This window comes from Sciurus carolinensis, chromosome 11 (assembly GCF_902686445.1).
Source record: "Sciurus carolinensis chromosome 11, mSciCar1.2, whole genome shotgun sequence".
Taxonomy (NCBI): Eukaryota; Metazoa; Chordata; class Mammalia; order Rodentia; family Sciuridae; genus Sciurus; species Sciurus carolinensis.
In genome coordinates this window covers 134,048,120-134,063,099 of record NC_062223.1, presented here as the reverse complement: position 1 = coordinate 134,063,099, position 14,980 = coordinate 134,048,120, and the positions used below count along the sequence as shown (strand labels likewise).

At 42.2% G+C, this 14,980-nt stretch overlaps 1 protein-coding gene across 4 annotated transcripts in view; it reads right to left on the bottom strand.

The window, feature by feature from the left end:
- Positions 1–13,516, bottom strand: part of LOC124958422 (beta-galactosidase-1-like protein 2) — a 43,520-nt gene extending 30,004 nt beyond the window's left edge. For 2 of the 4 annotated variants that reach the window (XM_047516439.1, XM_047516441.1), the window contains exons 1-5: positions 11,533–11,595; positions 4,168–4,283; positions 3,797–3,994; positions 2,049–2,117; positions 1,322–1,417 (exon numbers count right to left, since the gene is read on the bottom strand). In XM_047516439.1, coding sequence (XP_047372395.1) covers positions 1,322–1,417; positions 2,049–2,117; positions 3,797–3,994; positions 4,168–4,271 — 467 coding nt within the window. In that variant the 5' untranslated portion in view covers positions 4,272–4,283; positions 11,533–11,595. Of the gene's footprint in view, positions 1–1,321; positions 1,418–2,048; positions 2,118–3,796; positions 3,995–4,167; positions 4,284–11,532; positions 11,596–13,372 lie in introns of those variants that run through there. The other 2 variants (XM_047516440.1, XM_047516442.1) reach the window with 1 other exon arrangement.
- Between the last annotated feature and the right edge of the window lie 1,464 nt (positions 13,517–14,980).

The following is a 14,980-nucleotide window of genomic DNA, read 5'->3' as shown; positions in this document are numbered from 1 at the left end:
AGCACTATGGCTTGGTTCCAAAACAGGAGTCAAAGTACTTCCCTCCTATTTGAAGTTCTGAAAAAAACATTTTTTCTAACAAAAGGCTCTGAGGCATCCCTTGTCCTGATTCCAAAGTCCTGAATAAGGTCAGAAAAGTATCAGTTAATGTTGGTTAAAAAATGGAGACAGGGATCTCCTAGTGTCTAACCTCTACATTTCCTGCCACATCAAAGAAGGTCTAGTTTATCATCTGCACTAGGGCTCCACACTCCCCTGTTGTGCCCCAAGGGACACCCTAGTGAATGGAGAAGTGCCACATAGGGGCTCGCAGGAGGTCTGAGGGCCAGAGCTTTCTGCTGCTTCTAAGTTAAGACTGCTAAACCCTATGCTCCTCCAGCTGAGCCCCAGGAAATTGTTGACCATGGCATACAGATCTGTAGTCCACAGGGACTTGGGACTCTACTCTGGCTGTGTTCACAGCCTTGCTCAGAATGCCAACTCAGAGAGAGAGAAGTGAACCTGAGGAATAGAGAGAAGGAGACAAAGGCTGAGCCCCTGAGGGAATGGCTGGCCGAGCTGGAAACTAGAGAGAAAACAAAGTGGGGCTTTGGGGCTTGTGCTATGGGAAGAAAAGTTCCCCAGGAGACTTCGGAAAATGAGATCAGCCTTTTCCCTTGGGGCAGCACGGGGTGGGGGAGCCTAAGTCTAACCATCTGGTACAGTATGAGGCTAGGAACAATTATATATATTATAACAAAGAAAATCTTTTTTACTGGAAAATAATGGCAATAATGACTAGAATAAGTAATAAATGGGATCCCAGCTGATTCCTGTCCAGATTTGTACTTCAACTACAGAATACTCTACTAGCTTCAGCAGAGGTAACACTTAGCAAGACCAGACATTAGGAAACTTGAAGACAAAACAGAAACAAAAGCTTTTCTTATACTTCACCAAAATACTGAACTTTTACAAATGATTGGTAATATCCTTAAAAACTAGAGCAGATTTGATTTTTCCATTTGTAGTGAGGGAAAGTAAGGTCCAGAGCAGACAAATGATCTGCTTGGGTTTTAACTTCACAGTTAGGCCCAGAAGAATGAAAAGCTCCAGAATGTCCAATCATCTTGCTGCTGTTTGCACATAACACATATTTTACAAAGTCAATAACTGCAACATCATTCAAAATGACCCCTTGTGGGTGCTACTTATCCTGAAAAGAATATTCAGCACAGAATAGAAACTATACTTTAAAAACAAAATGAAATCATATCTATGAGTATTTTGCATCAGCACAGAGATACCTCAAGTCACATTGGCCTCTCACAGTCAGGCTTACCTGGGTAAGCCTCCGAGGTCAATCTCACTGCAGATGTAGGGGCCTGGACGCAAAATCACCCACAGCCCAATTTCTGCAGCCATCAGGACAAAGGCCCTGGGGAGATAAACAAAGTCATGACAGTGCAGAAGGGACACTGAATGAAGAGGGAGTCCTCACACTGGACAATGTGTCAGAGTTATCTTGATTCTTGTTCCCTTTCTTCTCTTACCCAAGAAGTGGTTAAGGGGTGAGGAGGGGTCAGCCCAGCCCAGCAGAGAAAGGAAATCCCTACACCATGTCAGAGGCCAGTGGTCCTGGGAACTATATTTGTGCTGGCTCCCAGCATCAGGATCAGCTCTGCCCCACTGGGAATATAAGGATAAAGGCATCAAGGTGCAGGGACTCTTACCCAACAACACCCCTGTGAACTCAAAGAGCAGCCCTGACCCCAGCTAGGTGACTGGACCCCACTTAGAGTTAGCACCAAGGATCTTGGCCCCTCTGGGCTACAGTGGAGAAGAAGGTTGAAGGTTGCAGCCCAGTTCCCCTGCGTAACAGGTCTGCTGAGGAACAACTGGGTCCTGGGTACAGAGCCACTCATAACATCCTGAGAACAAGGCTCCAGATCTTGGTTCCTCTTTAGTGCTCAAAGCACAGCCCAGATAACACTAGGATTCCCAGTCTAAGGGGCCATGTCTCTGTCACCCACTCTGGGCCAGGTCACAGAAGCAGCAATACCACATACTCCAGGTCCAGATTCCCAGAGAAGTTGAATTTGCCTCTTTCTGGCTCATGGAGGTTCCATGGAACATAGCTGTAATAGAAAAGATAATTATAGGCAAGAGTTTGTCAATCATTCCACTTCACCTTCTAGATTACCTTTCTTGTCCTAAAAGAAGATATGTTTCTTAATGGATTCAGGACCAGAACCAAGAACTAATTCAACAGATCTGGGGACAGAAGGGAATCCAAGGCAAGCCCCAGGGGACCGGCACTGCATCTCCTTAGGAGAAGAAAGAGTTCAACAAGATTTAGGTAAAGCATGAGACATGCAGAGTAAAAGGTCAGGTTCAATGAGCACAGGTCAGCTTCCCATCCCCACCCCTTGTCAGTAAGAAAGAAGGAAGTTCATTGGAAAAAGAGATAAAAGTAGGGCAGGAAGAAACATCACTTATTAGTCCTATTTAACTGAAGCATCCATATTCCCAAAACTTGCCACAAAATGGGGCTTCTAATGGGAAGATAAGGACACTCCATAAGCTGTTAAAGGAGGCCAACTCAAGAGATGGGAGGTAGGAATCATGTATGATAACAGTTATGAAAGCCACCCTCCTCCTTGACCTATATCCCATCACTGGCCTAGCAGAACCCTCTCCCATTGCAAAAAATGTTCACAGGTGAAGGAAAGGGAGGCCTTGTGGCTTCCTATTCATTCTCAAGAGTTTCATGTTGAAGCAAATGTAAATTGTCCTGCTTTGGTAAAGCAAAATGCTTACCCTGCAGTATTCCCATAATCTTCTGGAGTTCTGAGAAACTAGTCACATTTCTTTCAACAATGCTGTCACATCTCAGAACACTCCTACAACTCTTTTAGGAATTATCTTCAAAGCCAGTTCATAAACCATCCAAGAAAATCCATCTTTTTTATTTACAAAAACATATTTTTCCCTGAAAATGGAACAATTCAGCCTGATCAACTCACTTTATTTATAGACATACATCCAAGTATCTGTTGGAAATTTGGGAAAAAAATCCATGAAAAGATGAAGATTATTCACAAATGAACTATTTTTAAAATGATTTTCACATTCAGCATTGTATTACATGCCTGCCATGTGTCAATCATCACACTAGATACACAAACGGTAGCCACAGCAATCAGGATCATTCCAAAAGAATGCTGGAAACTGCTTCTCAGATAGTTCCCCTGAAGAAGACTCTGTTCGTTTGCTGTACGAATTGAGGGTAGGTAGTTTGCTTCCTTAAAAAATTATTTATTGTGTCCTTACAAGAAGAGGGAGAGACACCCAGAGTGTGTACCCACAGAGGAAAGGACATGCAAGGACACAAGAAGAAGGCTCTCTACAAGCCAAGGAGATGGCCACAGGCTAAGCCAAACATGTTAACACCTTGATCTTGGATTTCTAGTATCCAAAACTGTGAGAAAATAAATTTCAGTTGTTCAACTGTCCCCTCTCCCTATCTCCCATCCACACCCCCCACACACACAAGAAAAAAAAAAGGAAAAAATAACATCCTACATGTACACTTACCTACCTTTCTCACTATATTCTTTTGTTCAACATTGCTACCTTGTCATTCTAGACTTTGTATTCATTTCACAACTTTTTGTGCCTGGAGTTCTATAGAGATTAGGAGGAAGGGAGACTCCTTCCCTATAGACCTAAGTAGAGGGGTTGGGCTGGATCCTTCTCTTAGGAATCCCTATTTGGTAACCAGGCTTGGTGGCAGGGGATGAGGCATAGCACTCACGTGGTGAGAGTATTCAAGCCACAGGCTTTCATCTTGAGCAAGCGGTCCCTCCAGTATTCCCTGGGCACACGGAAATAGTGTATGGAGCCTCCAAAGATCCAGAAGATGGAGTCCTCCAGCATAAAGTGTTTGCCTTTTGCCTGCAGCCCTAACTGCCGATGTTGGAGCCATGCAGGGATCAGAGTACTCCATTCCAACCTGGAAAGAGAAAATCCTCTGATGGAGCCTTAGAGCTCACTAGCAGCAGTGAGGAGGAGTGCAGAGAGGCAACTGGCTTCTTTGCCTCTTTCACAGGCCCTCAGCCTCTCTCTTTGAAAAGGGCCTGCTCCCAGGCAGTCAGGCCACGCTCCCACCCTCCAACTTGGTCAAACCTTGGAAGGCGTCTTTCTTCAGCAACACTCACAGGGCTGGGCCCCACTGCAGGAGAGCAAGGTGACACTGCAGTCAGGAACAAGGCAAACACAATGTTCAACATGAAGATGTGTAGCTAGAAGGAGAAAGGACGAAGCAGGGTCATGCTACATAGGAAGGGGCTGCTCTCTAGCATCAGGGACTAGAGAGCAGTTGTAGCTCACAGGCTCCTAACATGGCCAGCTATTCTAGGCCACCTGACTAAACTAAAGCAGCAGCTACTAGAAACAGTACCTCTGAGCCTCCTCACAACCACAGTCACCTGACTTGAGGTGCAGATACCTGGAAAGAGGTATGCACGTTAAACAGCATCTATTTATCCATCAGACTTTAGGTGTTAAGTTACTTTTTGAAGATGAAGCATCAGTCAAGAAATAATCCAGTATAACACAGTCCTACCTGGAAGACTATTGGACAGTTACAGTCCATGGAAAAGCATCTCTTGGTATCTCTGGGGTTGGCCAAAAGGAGTTCTTTCAATTACTCCCAGTGACACCAGAGTTCTTAGAATTTCCCCTTTCCTCCACCTAGACTCCTAAAGACCAGGAGAGAAAGCTGGTCAGAGCACCTGAGAAGCCAGAAATGTGTGGCTGTGAATTTTAGAAAAGTAGGTGACAGAAAACAAAAGTGAGTTTTAGGTGAAAGCAAATTGTAACTAGTGTGCTTTCTCTTTTCAATACAGTTCTTGACATATTGCTGGGCAGGGTTCCTACGGTCTGTTAGGAAAAATGGTCCTACACTTGCAATGTCATTGTTTTCAAAGATAAGGATGATACAATTTAGCAATCACTCCAGCAGGGAGCAAACTTTATTCTCTGGCCAGAACTTATTCTCTTTAGTCAATTCTTAACTAAAGCACACTAAAGTATCACTGATTCTAAAGTTTGTTTACAGGCCTGAGAACCTCCCCTCCCTACCCTGTTAAGTGCAGAGAAGTCAATAAGGTTGGAGATGGGCTCTTTTCAAACTTTACACTTTTAATATAGGCCCTGCCAAAACCAAACATCCTAAATCTATGACCTTGTGGATGACCAATCAGTTGACTTAGCCAGGTGTGGTCTGTAGATAGCAGAGTATCTTCAACTGCAGCTTGTTAGAAAAGTCCAAAATTGTGCTTTATCTGAGAACTGCTGAATCAAAATCTGCATTTTAACCAGATCCTACAGTTAAAGCTTGAAAAGTACCAATCTAACACTTTCTCCTTTGAGAAATATATATATATATGTATATATTATATATATATGTATATATTATATATGTGTGTGTAATATATATGTATATATTATATATGTGTGTATGTATATATATATATATATATATACAGTTTCTCTCTAGCTAGAGCTTCTCCTTGCTACTGTCTTTATGTTCTGCCATTCTAGACTTTGTTAAAAAAAATATTTCTTCTCAAGTTCTTATCAAAAAGTAGGAAATAAACATCACATGCAAAAAAAAAGCTAGCTGATACCAAATTTCAAATTCCAGAGAATTCAACTATTTTTTCCCTGGAAATTTTCTGATAGGTAACTAGTATGTACTCAACACCTTTCTAAAAAACAAAAATGTATTCAGTGAGAAAATGAGGATGATAAATGTTGGGTTTCTCAAAGGAATTCACTATGAGAAAATGGATGATACAATTCACAGTGTCATGTATCAAACGAGAAAGCACCATGCAAGTGGTTATTAACACTAATCATGATCATTAATACTAATGATCATCATATTAAGAATAGCCCCATAATTTCCTAAGCAATTAACTCTGTGATAATAAAGGAAGTATCAGTCGTGTGGTTATGTCTGGCTGATTTAAAGAGCAGAGTGAATTTAAAGTTAGGCTTATTACCAAGGAGCTAACAAAATCCTGAGGAAGCCCTGTTTCTATTGCTTTTCCTAGTGAGTTGGAAATTCATGATAAAAATTTCTTGGCAGAAACTGAAAAAGAGAGCATCCTTGTGCTGATATTGCAAACTAAACAACTATCACCTGACTAGGCTGGCACCAATGAAGCTAAAATTGACATGTTCCCTGCTAGCACTGCTTACCTAGATATAGGTATGTATGTCGCCTGGCTTTTGTTTCTAAAAATTGTAACCCCTCTGTAAGACCTACAGAGAAACAATCTAGCTGCTCCTCCCCAGTTCAATTAGATTGCATTAAGTTCACGTTTCCTTTTTACATCATTTGCTTATGAGTGGGTAGGTGAATTGGGCCAGCTGGAATCCAGGCAGGCTCCCTGGTTTAGATGCCAGTAACAAAACTAAAGGCACTTGCATTCTTTGCAGCTGGAGCTTATAGTGATACTTTCTTCCGGGATTTCTGCTGCTTTAATATCTTGGCTTCATTTCAGGGAAGCCACTTTTCAGTCCTAGAAAACACCATACACCAGATAGTAGGCTTCAGCTTCCACCCTACAATCTGTCCTTGGGTTTTCACTCAGTCATGTTCTGTTTTTCCACCTATAAAAGGGGGTGGCCATGTTCATAGTCTAAAGCAGGTCCCTGGTGTGTCAGGATTCTTGATGGAGTCATGAGACATGAAGAGCACATGAAGTCGACTGAGTTCTACTACACCCTAGGAAGGAGAATTCTCATCAGACTGTTCCTGGTGAGAAAGCAGAGTAGATACTTCATTCTGAATCATTGAATTGAGACATGAGGACAAAAGGTACAGGGCAGGCTCTAGCAGGTAAGGTGTTCCTGGGAATGAGAAGAAGTGCTGGGTTAATGAGTTTGAATAGAAAAGGGCAGAGAAACAGGTGGACAGGTTTCCACCTCTTTCACTTTGAATGCAACCATGAATGGATTCTCAAGTTTCAAAGCAGGTCATGCAGGGTGGCTGCAGTAAGAAGATAGCCAGATCCAGTCAACTCCTTGGAACAATCTCCTTGAATGAGGCATGCTAATGAAGACAATCTTGAAATGCTTCTTGTCATCGCGGTGCACATCCCCAAGTCACTCATAAATCCTGTAAACTTTGATCAGTACCCAGGCTAGTGATAGGACTTGGAGGCCTCACTTGAATCGCGGTCATCTCCTTTTGGCATCTGTTCAGTATGCAGAATCTGATCCTGAATGAGCCAGGATCCATACAATTAGACACAGCAAAGAAAAGTTCTGAGCAGCTAGAGTTGGATGGCTTGAGGCAGAGATCAGGGGCATGAGCAGTCTGAGGCTGGCCAAGGGCATGGCCAAGCTGGACACCTGCAGCAAGGTGTCTGCAATAACAGTCCTTTGATTCCCAGAACACACATCTTTGCTGATCCCAACTACTGGTTATTCTGGTTATTTTGATATAAAAAGTATGCACTTGGTTATCTGAGATAATGGCTTATAAGTTCAATTTCCAGGCCCCTACTTGGGCCTCCTGAAACAAATTCAACTGACACTGAGTTCAGGGCATCATATTAACATGTTAACTAAGAAAACACTCCCTTTTTCATTCATTCAAGCCAGAGATTGTGATTTTAGATGGTATGTATGTTAAACTGCCCCAAAGACATCATGACCTGTAGAAATTTCCTCACTTGAGTCTACAATGAAAATTTTTAATTTCTCTTTATCACTGTCAAGAATCTGCTTCAGTTATAGGCTCCCATGAGGTCCACTTTCCTTGGCCATCCTGCTCCTCTAAACTGTCCGTTTGTCCCCAACAGACATCAACTCTGTTCTCTCTGCCCTCAGCAGTAAAGTTCAAGGGTGTAAGGAAGGGAGTTTTTACCCTTTGGCCTGGTCATGCCCTTAACACCTATACCTCAAAATACTGCCTCTTGAATCAATCCTTGGGGCATGAAACACTGTAGCCCTAGGGAAATAGAATTCACTCCCTGTGCCTGGCCCAACTTAGATGTGATCTGAGTCCAATACTTTGGGTTCTTGTTTTGCTAGGAGAAGAATCAAATACTCCAAAGGACTTGGACAATGCCAAACCCAAAGCAAGTATGTGTGTTATGCAGGGACACAAGGCCCAAGGCATGAATGCAATCCCATTACCTCTGCCCTTCTCCCTGATGAGGTTCAGGGAGCCAGGACTGGCTGATACCCAGGCTCCTGCAAATCACACCAGGTGACTGACCTGACCAGAAATAATACTGTGGTTTGGAGAGCAAGATTTTCAAAATGAAGTATGTGCTAAACCAAAACCTTGAGATCCAATATAACAAAAATGTCCATTAGTAACCTACCACATAACAACAGCAACAAGTTGCCCCAGTGTTATGTGACACTGTACATTTGCTGTGAGAATTTTTTTTCATAGATAGGTAAAATAAAATAGGTAAATTAGGGCTGGGGAGATACCTCAGTCGGTAGAGTGCTTCACTTGTAAGCACAAGGCCCTGAGTTCAATCCCCAGCACCACCAAAAAAAAAAAAAAAAAAAAAAAAAAATATATATATATATATATAGGTAAATTATCTCAGCCTAGAGAGAAGTGAAAATTCTATTAGAAAACTCAAAAGGACTCTACTGTTAATAATAAGCCTCACTTATTGGGATTGAGAGGCCTCACTTGAATCATGGTCATCTCCTTTAGGCATCTGTTCAGTATGCAGAGTCTGATCAGACATGAACGAGCCAGGATCCATACAATTAGACACAGCAGAGAAAAGTTCTGAGCAGCTAGAGTTGGACTAAGAATCTAAATGCAATGACCTCATGAAATAGGAAACAACACAAATGTGTTAAATGTTTTTTTTAAAACTATCACATGGTACTTACTGAAAAAGATACATAAAAGATGGGTTAGTTCTTGTAAGACCCAAGGAATCCACATTGTCTTCCACACATACATTAAACAGAATTTCCTCCCTTAGGCTGTGGAGTTGAGCTTAGCATCTCCTTTACACTAATCCAAGAGAAATGACATGTACTATTTTGTAAATGACTATGAAGATTTAAAATGAATGTTTTGGTCAACAGTTCTACTTGTAGAAATGTATTGAACAGATAGTCATTGCAACTTGGTTTACTTTAGTAGCCAAAATATTACAAACAATATTAATAAATAATAAAATATTACAATCAATATTCATCAATAAAGAACTATTTAAATAAATTATGTGTCCAGTGAACAAATTGAAGTATAGATAGATAGATAGATAGATAGATAGATAGATAGATACCTTCTTATATATGCATACAATACCTCCAAGAGAAAACATTTTCAGAAATAGTCTCTGGTGGGAGGATAAGGAAAGGGTCCCTAAGGGACAAGAATGGGAGCTTCCTTTCATGAGTCCCCTTCATCCTCTGAATAGTCACCATATTTATTTATTATCTACCCATAAATAGAAATTTTAAGATAAACACAATTTGTTACTAGAAGTAAAAAATTCTATTAAGTGTCAGAGTACAGAAGAGTGAGTATACACCAACAGTATCCAATGAACAAACACCAGTCAAAAAATATTTGCTTCCTTACCATAAGTCTCTAAACACAACCCATCCCCTTTCATCCCAGAAGAAGTCCCATACAGGAGCACTGTTTTTAAAAATGGTCTTTAATATTCAGAAAAATTGATTTAAGAGAAGTTAAAACTGAGTAGAGAGGAAGCAGTAAATATCCCCACAACAAAAGAACACTGCTTTTGCTGGAGATGGCAGGTTAGAAGGGTGGGAGGGAGCAACCAGGCTCCAGGATCCTTTTCAGGTACTAGATGTTTTGAAAACTCTTTGTCATCAAGCTCCAGAATCTCCTGAATTCTTCTCTAGGGGAGCATTTGAGGTGACATGATGCATTATTTCATTTGCTCCTTCCTGATGGGGAGAACCTTTCAGTATTTAGATAATTCTGCTTCTTGATATTTCTGATGCCTAGCTCTTTGCCCCCTCTTTTCTAGATATCCCCAACTCCTAAATCACAAAATCACTGATGATGTCAATGCTCCAAGAAAACTCTGGTCTCCTTCAGTCATTAGCTAGCATGGTCCTGCAAGAATCCTGATGCCATCTTGCCAGCACAAGGTGACTCAAATATCCCACCTCTCCTGCACTATGAGACACTGCACAGGTAGCTTTGCTTCACCTCCTGTGTCAAACAGGTGATTACCTGCTGAGAAAGACACTTCCCAAATGCTGAAAACTTTACCTCTAGGGATGAAAGGGACAGAATTCAAAGGTTTGAATAGTCCAGGGACTCTGAGTCAGGCCTCCAGCAGAGTTGAGTCCTAGACTAGGCAAAGCTCATAAAATCAATGACCTCACGGAAGCACAGGAAGAGACACAATCTATTCACATACCTTTGGAGACAGGCTATCATTTGGATCAAAGAAAGTGACCTGCATAACTAAGTTATACACCTTTACCAAGGGGAAGGAGTTGAATGAGCTTCCCTCACCCCTTTTCTTTTTTACAGGAAATGCTTGATGTCCAGAATCCAAATAATGGCAGTGCAGGAACAGTGAATGACAGGGATGAGAGGAGAAATCAACATCTTTCAGGAGCCCAGTGCTGGCTACCTACTGGAGGCTTTCCTTTCTCTGAATCTTTGCTAGCTAAAAGGTATGAGATATACAGAGTTGACTGAATTATTGTTCAGTAATTGTAATTATTGTTATTGTTCAGTAATGCTTTTATATTAAGGAAAAAACAATCTTAGTGGGAACCATACCTTGACCATATCAAGTAGGCATTCTTATGTTCACAGAAAGAATGGAGGAAAGAGAAAGGCAATTGGCTCAAAGGCCTGGTTCACAGTGATACAGCATCATAGATCTCAAGATAATAAGCTAAGTAAAAAGAACCAGGCAACAAAAGGGTATGCATTTTACATTACATTTCTATAAAACTCTAGAAAATGCAAACTAATATATGGTGCTTAGGGCTGGGGAGAAGGAAATTGTGGGAAGGAAGGATAACAAAGGGGTACTAGGACATTTTGAGGGGTGAAGGATATTTTTACTTTCTCAATTGTTATGGTATTTTCCCAAATGGGTGAACATACATATCTCCATAATATATTTATTTATATATATGCACATATATATATACTCACATACATATAGAGATGGAGATATATACATATATATTAAAGTTTATCAAACTTTATATGCTAACTACATCCACCTTGTTGCATGACAATTATACTTCAATAAAGATAGTTTTTAAGAATGACCATTGTTCAAGCTAAAAAAAAAAACAAACCTAAGATTTAAATCCTCCTCAAGTCAATACAGTCCTCCTATTTCTTAGGTATCATGTAATCAAAAAACTATGATTAACCAAGAACCAAACCAAGGAAAAGTCTGGGGGGATTAAAAAAAAAAAAAAAAAGAAATACTGCCATTAAACTCTTTTCTGTTGCCATTATCACCACTGCCATCCACATACCTGCCTTCTGGGGTCCAGGAAAAGGGAGTATCCTGACAGCTGGGCTCCACAATGCTGAGAACCAAGAAGTCAGTTTCCATGTGACCTATATTCCACTGGCCACACCAACATTCCCCATTAACAGCTGGGAGAGGCCCCCACCTCCCACTATTTAATGACCCAGTCAAAGCTGGGATAAGGCAGGAAGAGACAGAGACAAAGAGTCTATTCTCCTCCAGCCTCCAGGGCTAGGAAAGTAATTCACAATCACTGATATCCAGCCCAAGTCAGACAAAAGGAATTGGGCAGGAAGTGTCTAGGAGGGTGAGACAATCAAAGAGATAAACAAGTTGAGTATTCTAAAGGATCCTAAGAGATGGTCTTGAACACAGTTCAGAGCTTCTCTGGCCTGTCTTACCTACTAAGTAAGAGGGGGTAGCAGAAACAACATGTTTCCTAAGCATCTCAAACTATTCCCCAGGCTTGAGTCATAGCTATTTATTCTCTATTGCCATTCCGAGGCCACTCTGTAGGCCCCAGCCTGACTTCCTCTTTCACCACCCCATGTGGGTGGGAACATGGTTAACACACCTGTGAGGTCAGGCTTCCTCACAGTCCAGTCAGCTGCCTGACACCTCTCTATCCAGGATACAATATATGCCCAGTCTCCTTATACCCTTTCCTGGAGGCTATTAGTGCTCTCCCTACTTGGATCTGATGCAAAGACTACTGTACTCCTGATCAACAACAGGCTATATGCACACAGCTAACCCATTCTCTCTGGAGCCCAGGATCCTTGACACATGTTGTATATAAGACACTCTTGTTGCCACTGCTCTGAGCAATTCCTCTGGGGGTTGCATCAGCCTCAGCACCTGCAGGAAAGCTGAACATCCTTCAAAAGCCAGGGCCAATCTTCAAAGAGGATGACTGAGTGATCATGGCCAACATGGGAAAAGTCTTGGGAACAAATGGTGAAATGAAATGCCTTGTGAGTGTTCTCCGCACCCGCGTACAGCTATTTTCTTATTTCAAACATCATTATGATATCCCTCATCTCAGAAACAATTCACCAACCTCCAGTGCCAAACCATGGCACACGGAGGGTTTTGAATATGGAAAGTAGCAGGCAAGACCTGAAAGATGGCCAAGCCCATTAGCAAATACAGTTTAGAAAAATTTGGGGGTAGAGAACGCAGAAAAATTTTACACAGGTGCTGGGTGAATGATTCTATCAGTGAGTCCAAGCCATAAACACTTTCTAAATGGGAAGGGAGGGGGAGTTAGCTGGTGAATGAAGGAAAGTGGGAGAGTCACTTGTAGATATGATCCGAGGATCTAGGAGGCACAGTGGGAAACGTCCTTATGACTGTGCTGAGTGAGCTAAATCTTGCTACTGCTGTTGGCATTGTGGCGCTAGCCTCTGGGAACAGAGGAGACTCCCAGCAGGCTTAAATGGAAATGTGGGGAACTGGGGGAAGAGTTGAAGGGGTTTGGGTTGAGCAGTGGTGCAGAACATCTGAGAGATATGTAGAGTAGTTCTGCTGACCTTCCCTGAGTGCTGGGAACGACCACGCGGAGCAGAACCCCGCAAATTTGTGAGGGGATGAGAAGCTCAATGCACAGGCGCCTGGGGACTAAGAGGGCAGCGCCTGGTGTTGCCCAGAGGCCTGAATCTTCAGGCAGAATCGGAGCGCCTAGAGGCGCAGAGGGACTCCAGGATACTGAGCTCCAAGAAACAGGAGTCAAGGCACGCTTCCATGGGAAATCGGGATTCGCGCTTTGCAGGAGGCGAGAACCCGAGGTGTGTAGGGCTGGGATGAATGCAGTTCCGCAGGTGCTGGGCGGGACTCTCTCTCACCTGCGGAGCACCAGGAAGCTCAAGATGACCAGTACCAGGAATCCCAGTGTGCGGCCCGGCTTCCGCCGGAGGATCCACGTGGTCTTTGCTCTCATGATGCAAGCCCCGAGCAGGTCCCACTCAGCCAGCACCCTGCGGCGCGCGGGAGCCTTGGACTGAGGGAGGAGCCACGCCCTGGTAGCCTCGGCAACCGAGCCGCAGCCGGCTGGGCCCATTGCTGCCGGTTGGCTGCAGTCCGCGGCCCCGCCCCGTGCGACCAGGCACGCATGAGCAGAGGCGGGGCTACGGAGGGAGTGGAGGCGGGACCCAGGATGTCCCCTGCTACAGAAAGGTTCAGGTGACAACCTCTGGTCTCCCACCGTGCCACAGGCAGTTTCAAAAAGTCTTTGCCTGCACGTGAAATGCAGGAGCAGAAGTATCGGGCAAGTGTAGTCGGGTTCTTGAATATCTTTGGACACTGGAATAAAGTCCCTCCCCAGCGCTACACTAGAAAGCATGTTTTGTTTTTGTGTGTGCCAGGTATCAAACTCATGGCCTTGTACTTGCAAGGCAAGTACTCTACCGACTGAGCTATCTCCCCAGCCCTAGAAAGCATGTATTAAAGGTTCCTGCCAAGCAGGGACAACCAACAATTCAAACTTGGAAGAAAAACAAAAAATGTTTAAGTAATAATTCATTATGTGAAAAGTCAGGACATTGTAGAATGTTTTTAATACATATTTTATGGTTTAGTATGGTTCATGTTGGAATAACTGTGAGGTGACGAGAGAGAAAAAATATTCTATCTTTCGTTTCCATGGGTTGATTCTTACCTAACTCCCAGCACTTCTTTTATTATTATTATTATTTTAAATTTAAAATATTTTTTAAAACTTTTTTTAATTTTTAATTTTTTAAGACGCTTACGTTTTAGGAAAGGACAATTATAACTATCGTGGCACAAAATCATGTTCCAATGGACATTATGTAATATTTGGGTGAAATTTGTGCTTTCTAACAATCACAAACCAAGGCTTCCATAAACAAAATTCAGATTTTACTGGAGGAAATTCTAGGGAGGAAAATGATTTTTCAGTGCATCAAGGATTCTAAAATATCTTCCCCTGTTGGGTGTTTCAAATTCATTTCCTATACATATTACATATTTTAACTTGTAAATCTGAGAACAAAATGACAGTTCAGTTTTTATTACAAAGACACAGTTTGGTGTGAAAGGTTGTATTTGAACATTGAGCAAATATTTTAGTCTAGTAACAAAAGTTAAAAAGAGGAAAGGCAAAAACAAACCAATAAACAAGGTGGGGGAGCTGCCAGAACTAGAGAAGATAGATTGGGCTTTGAATACCACAGTTATGACAACAGGGTCAGGAACATCCCTACAAGCATGTGAGGAGGACAGGAGATACCCTAAACACACTCTAAAATCAATGCCTTTTCTCCATTTTTAAGGTATATGATTTTTGATGGTTGTTAAGACTATAATAAAAACATTCTGGTTTAATGGGGATAATAGCACATGGAAAAAATGTCCAAGATTATCCCCTTTTACCTACAGAAAACCTTCCCAAAGATGCCCACCCCACATTCATTCCCTCATGTTACTGAGCA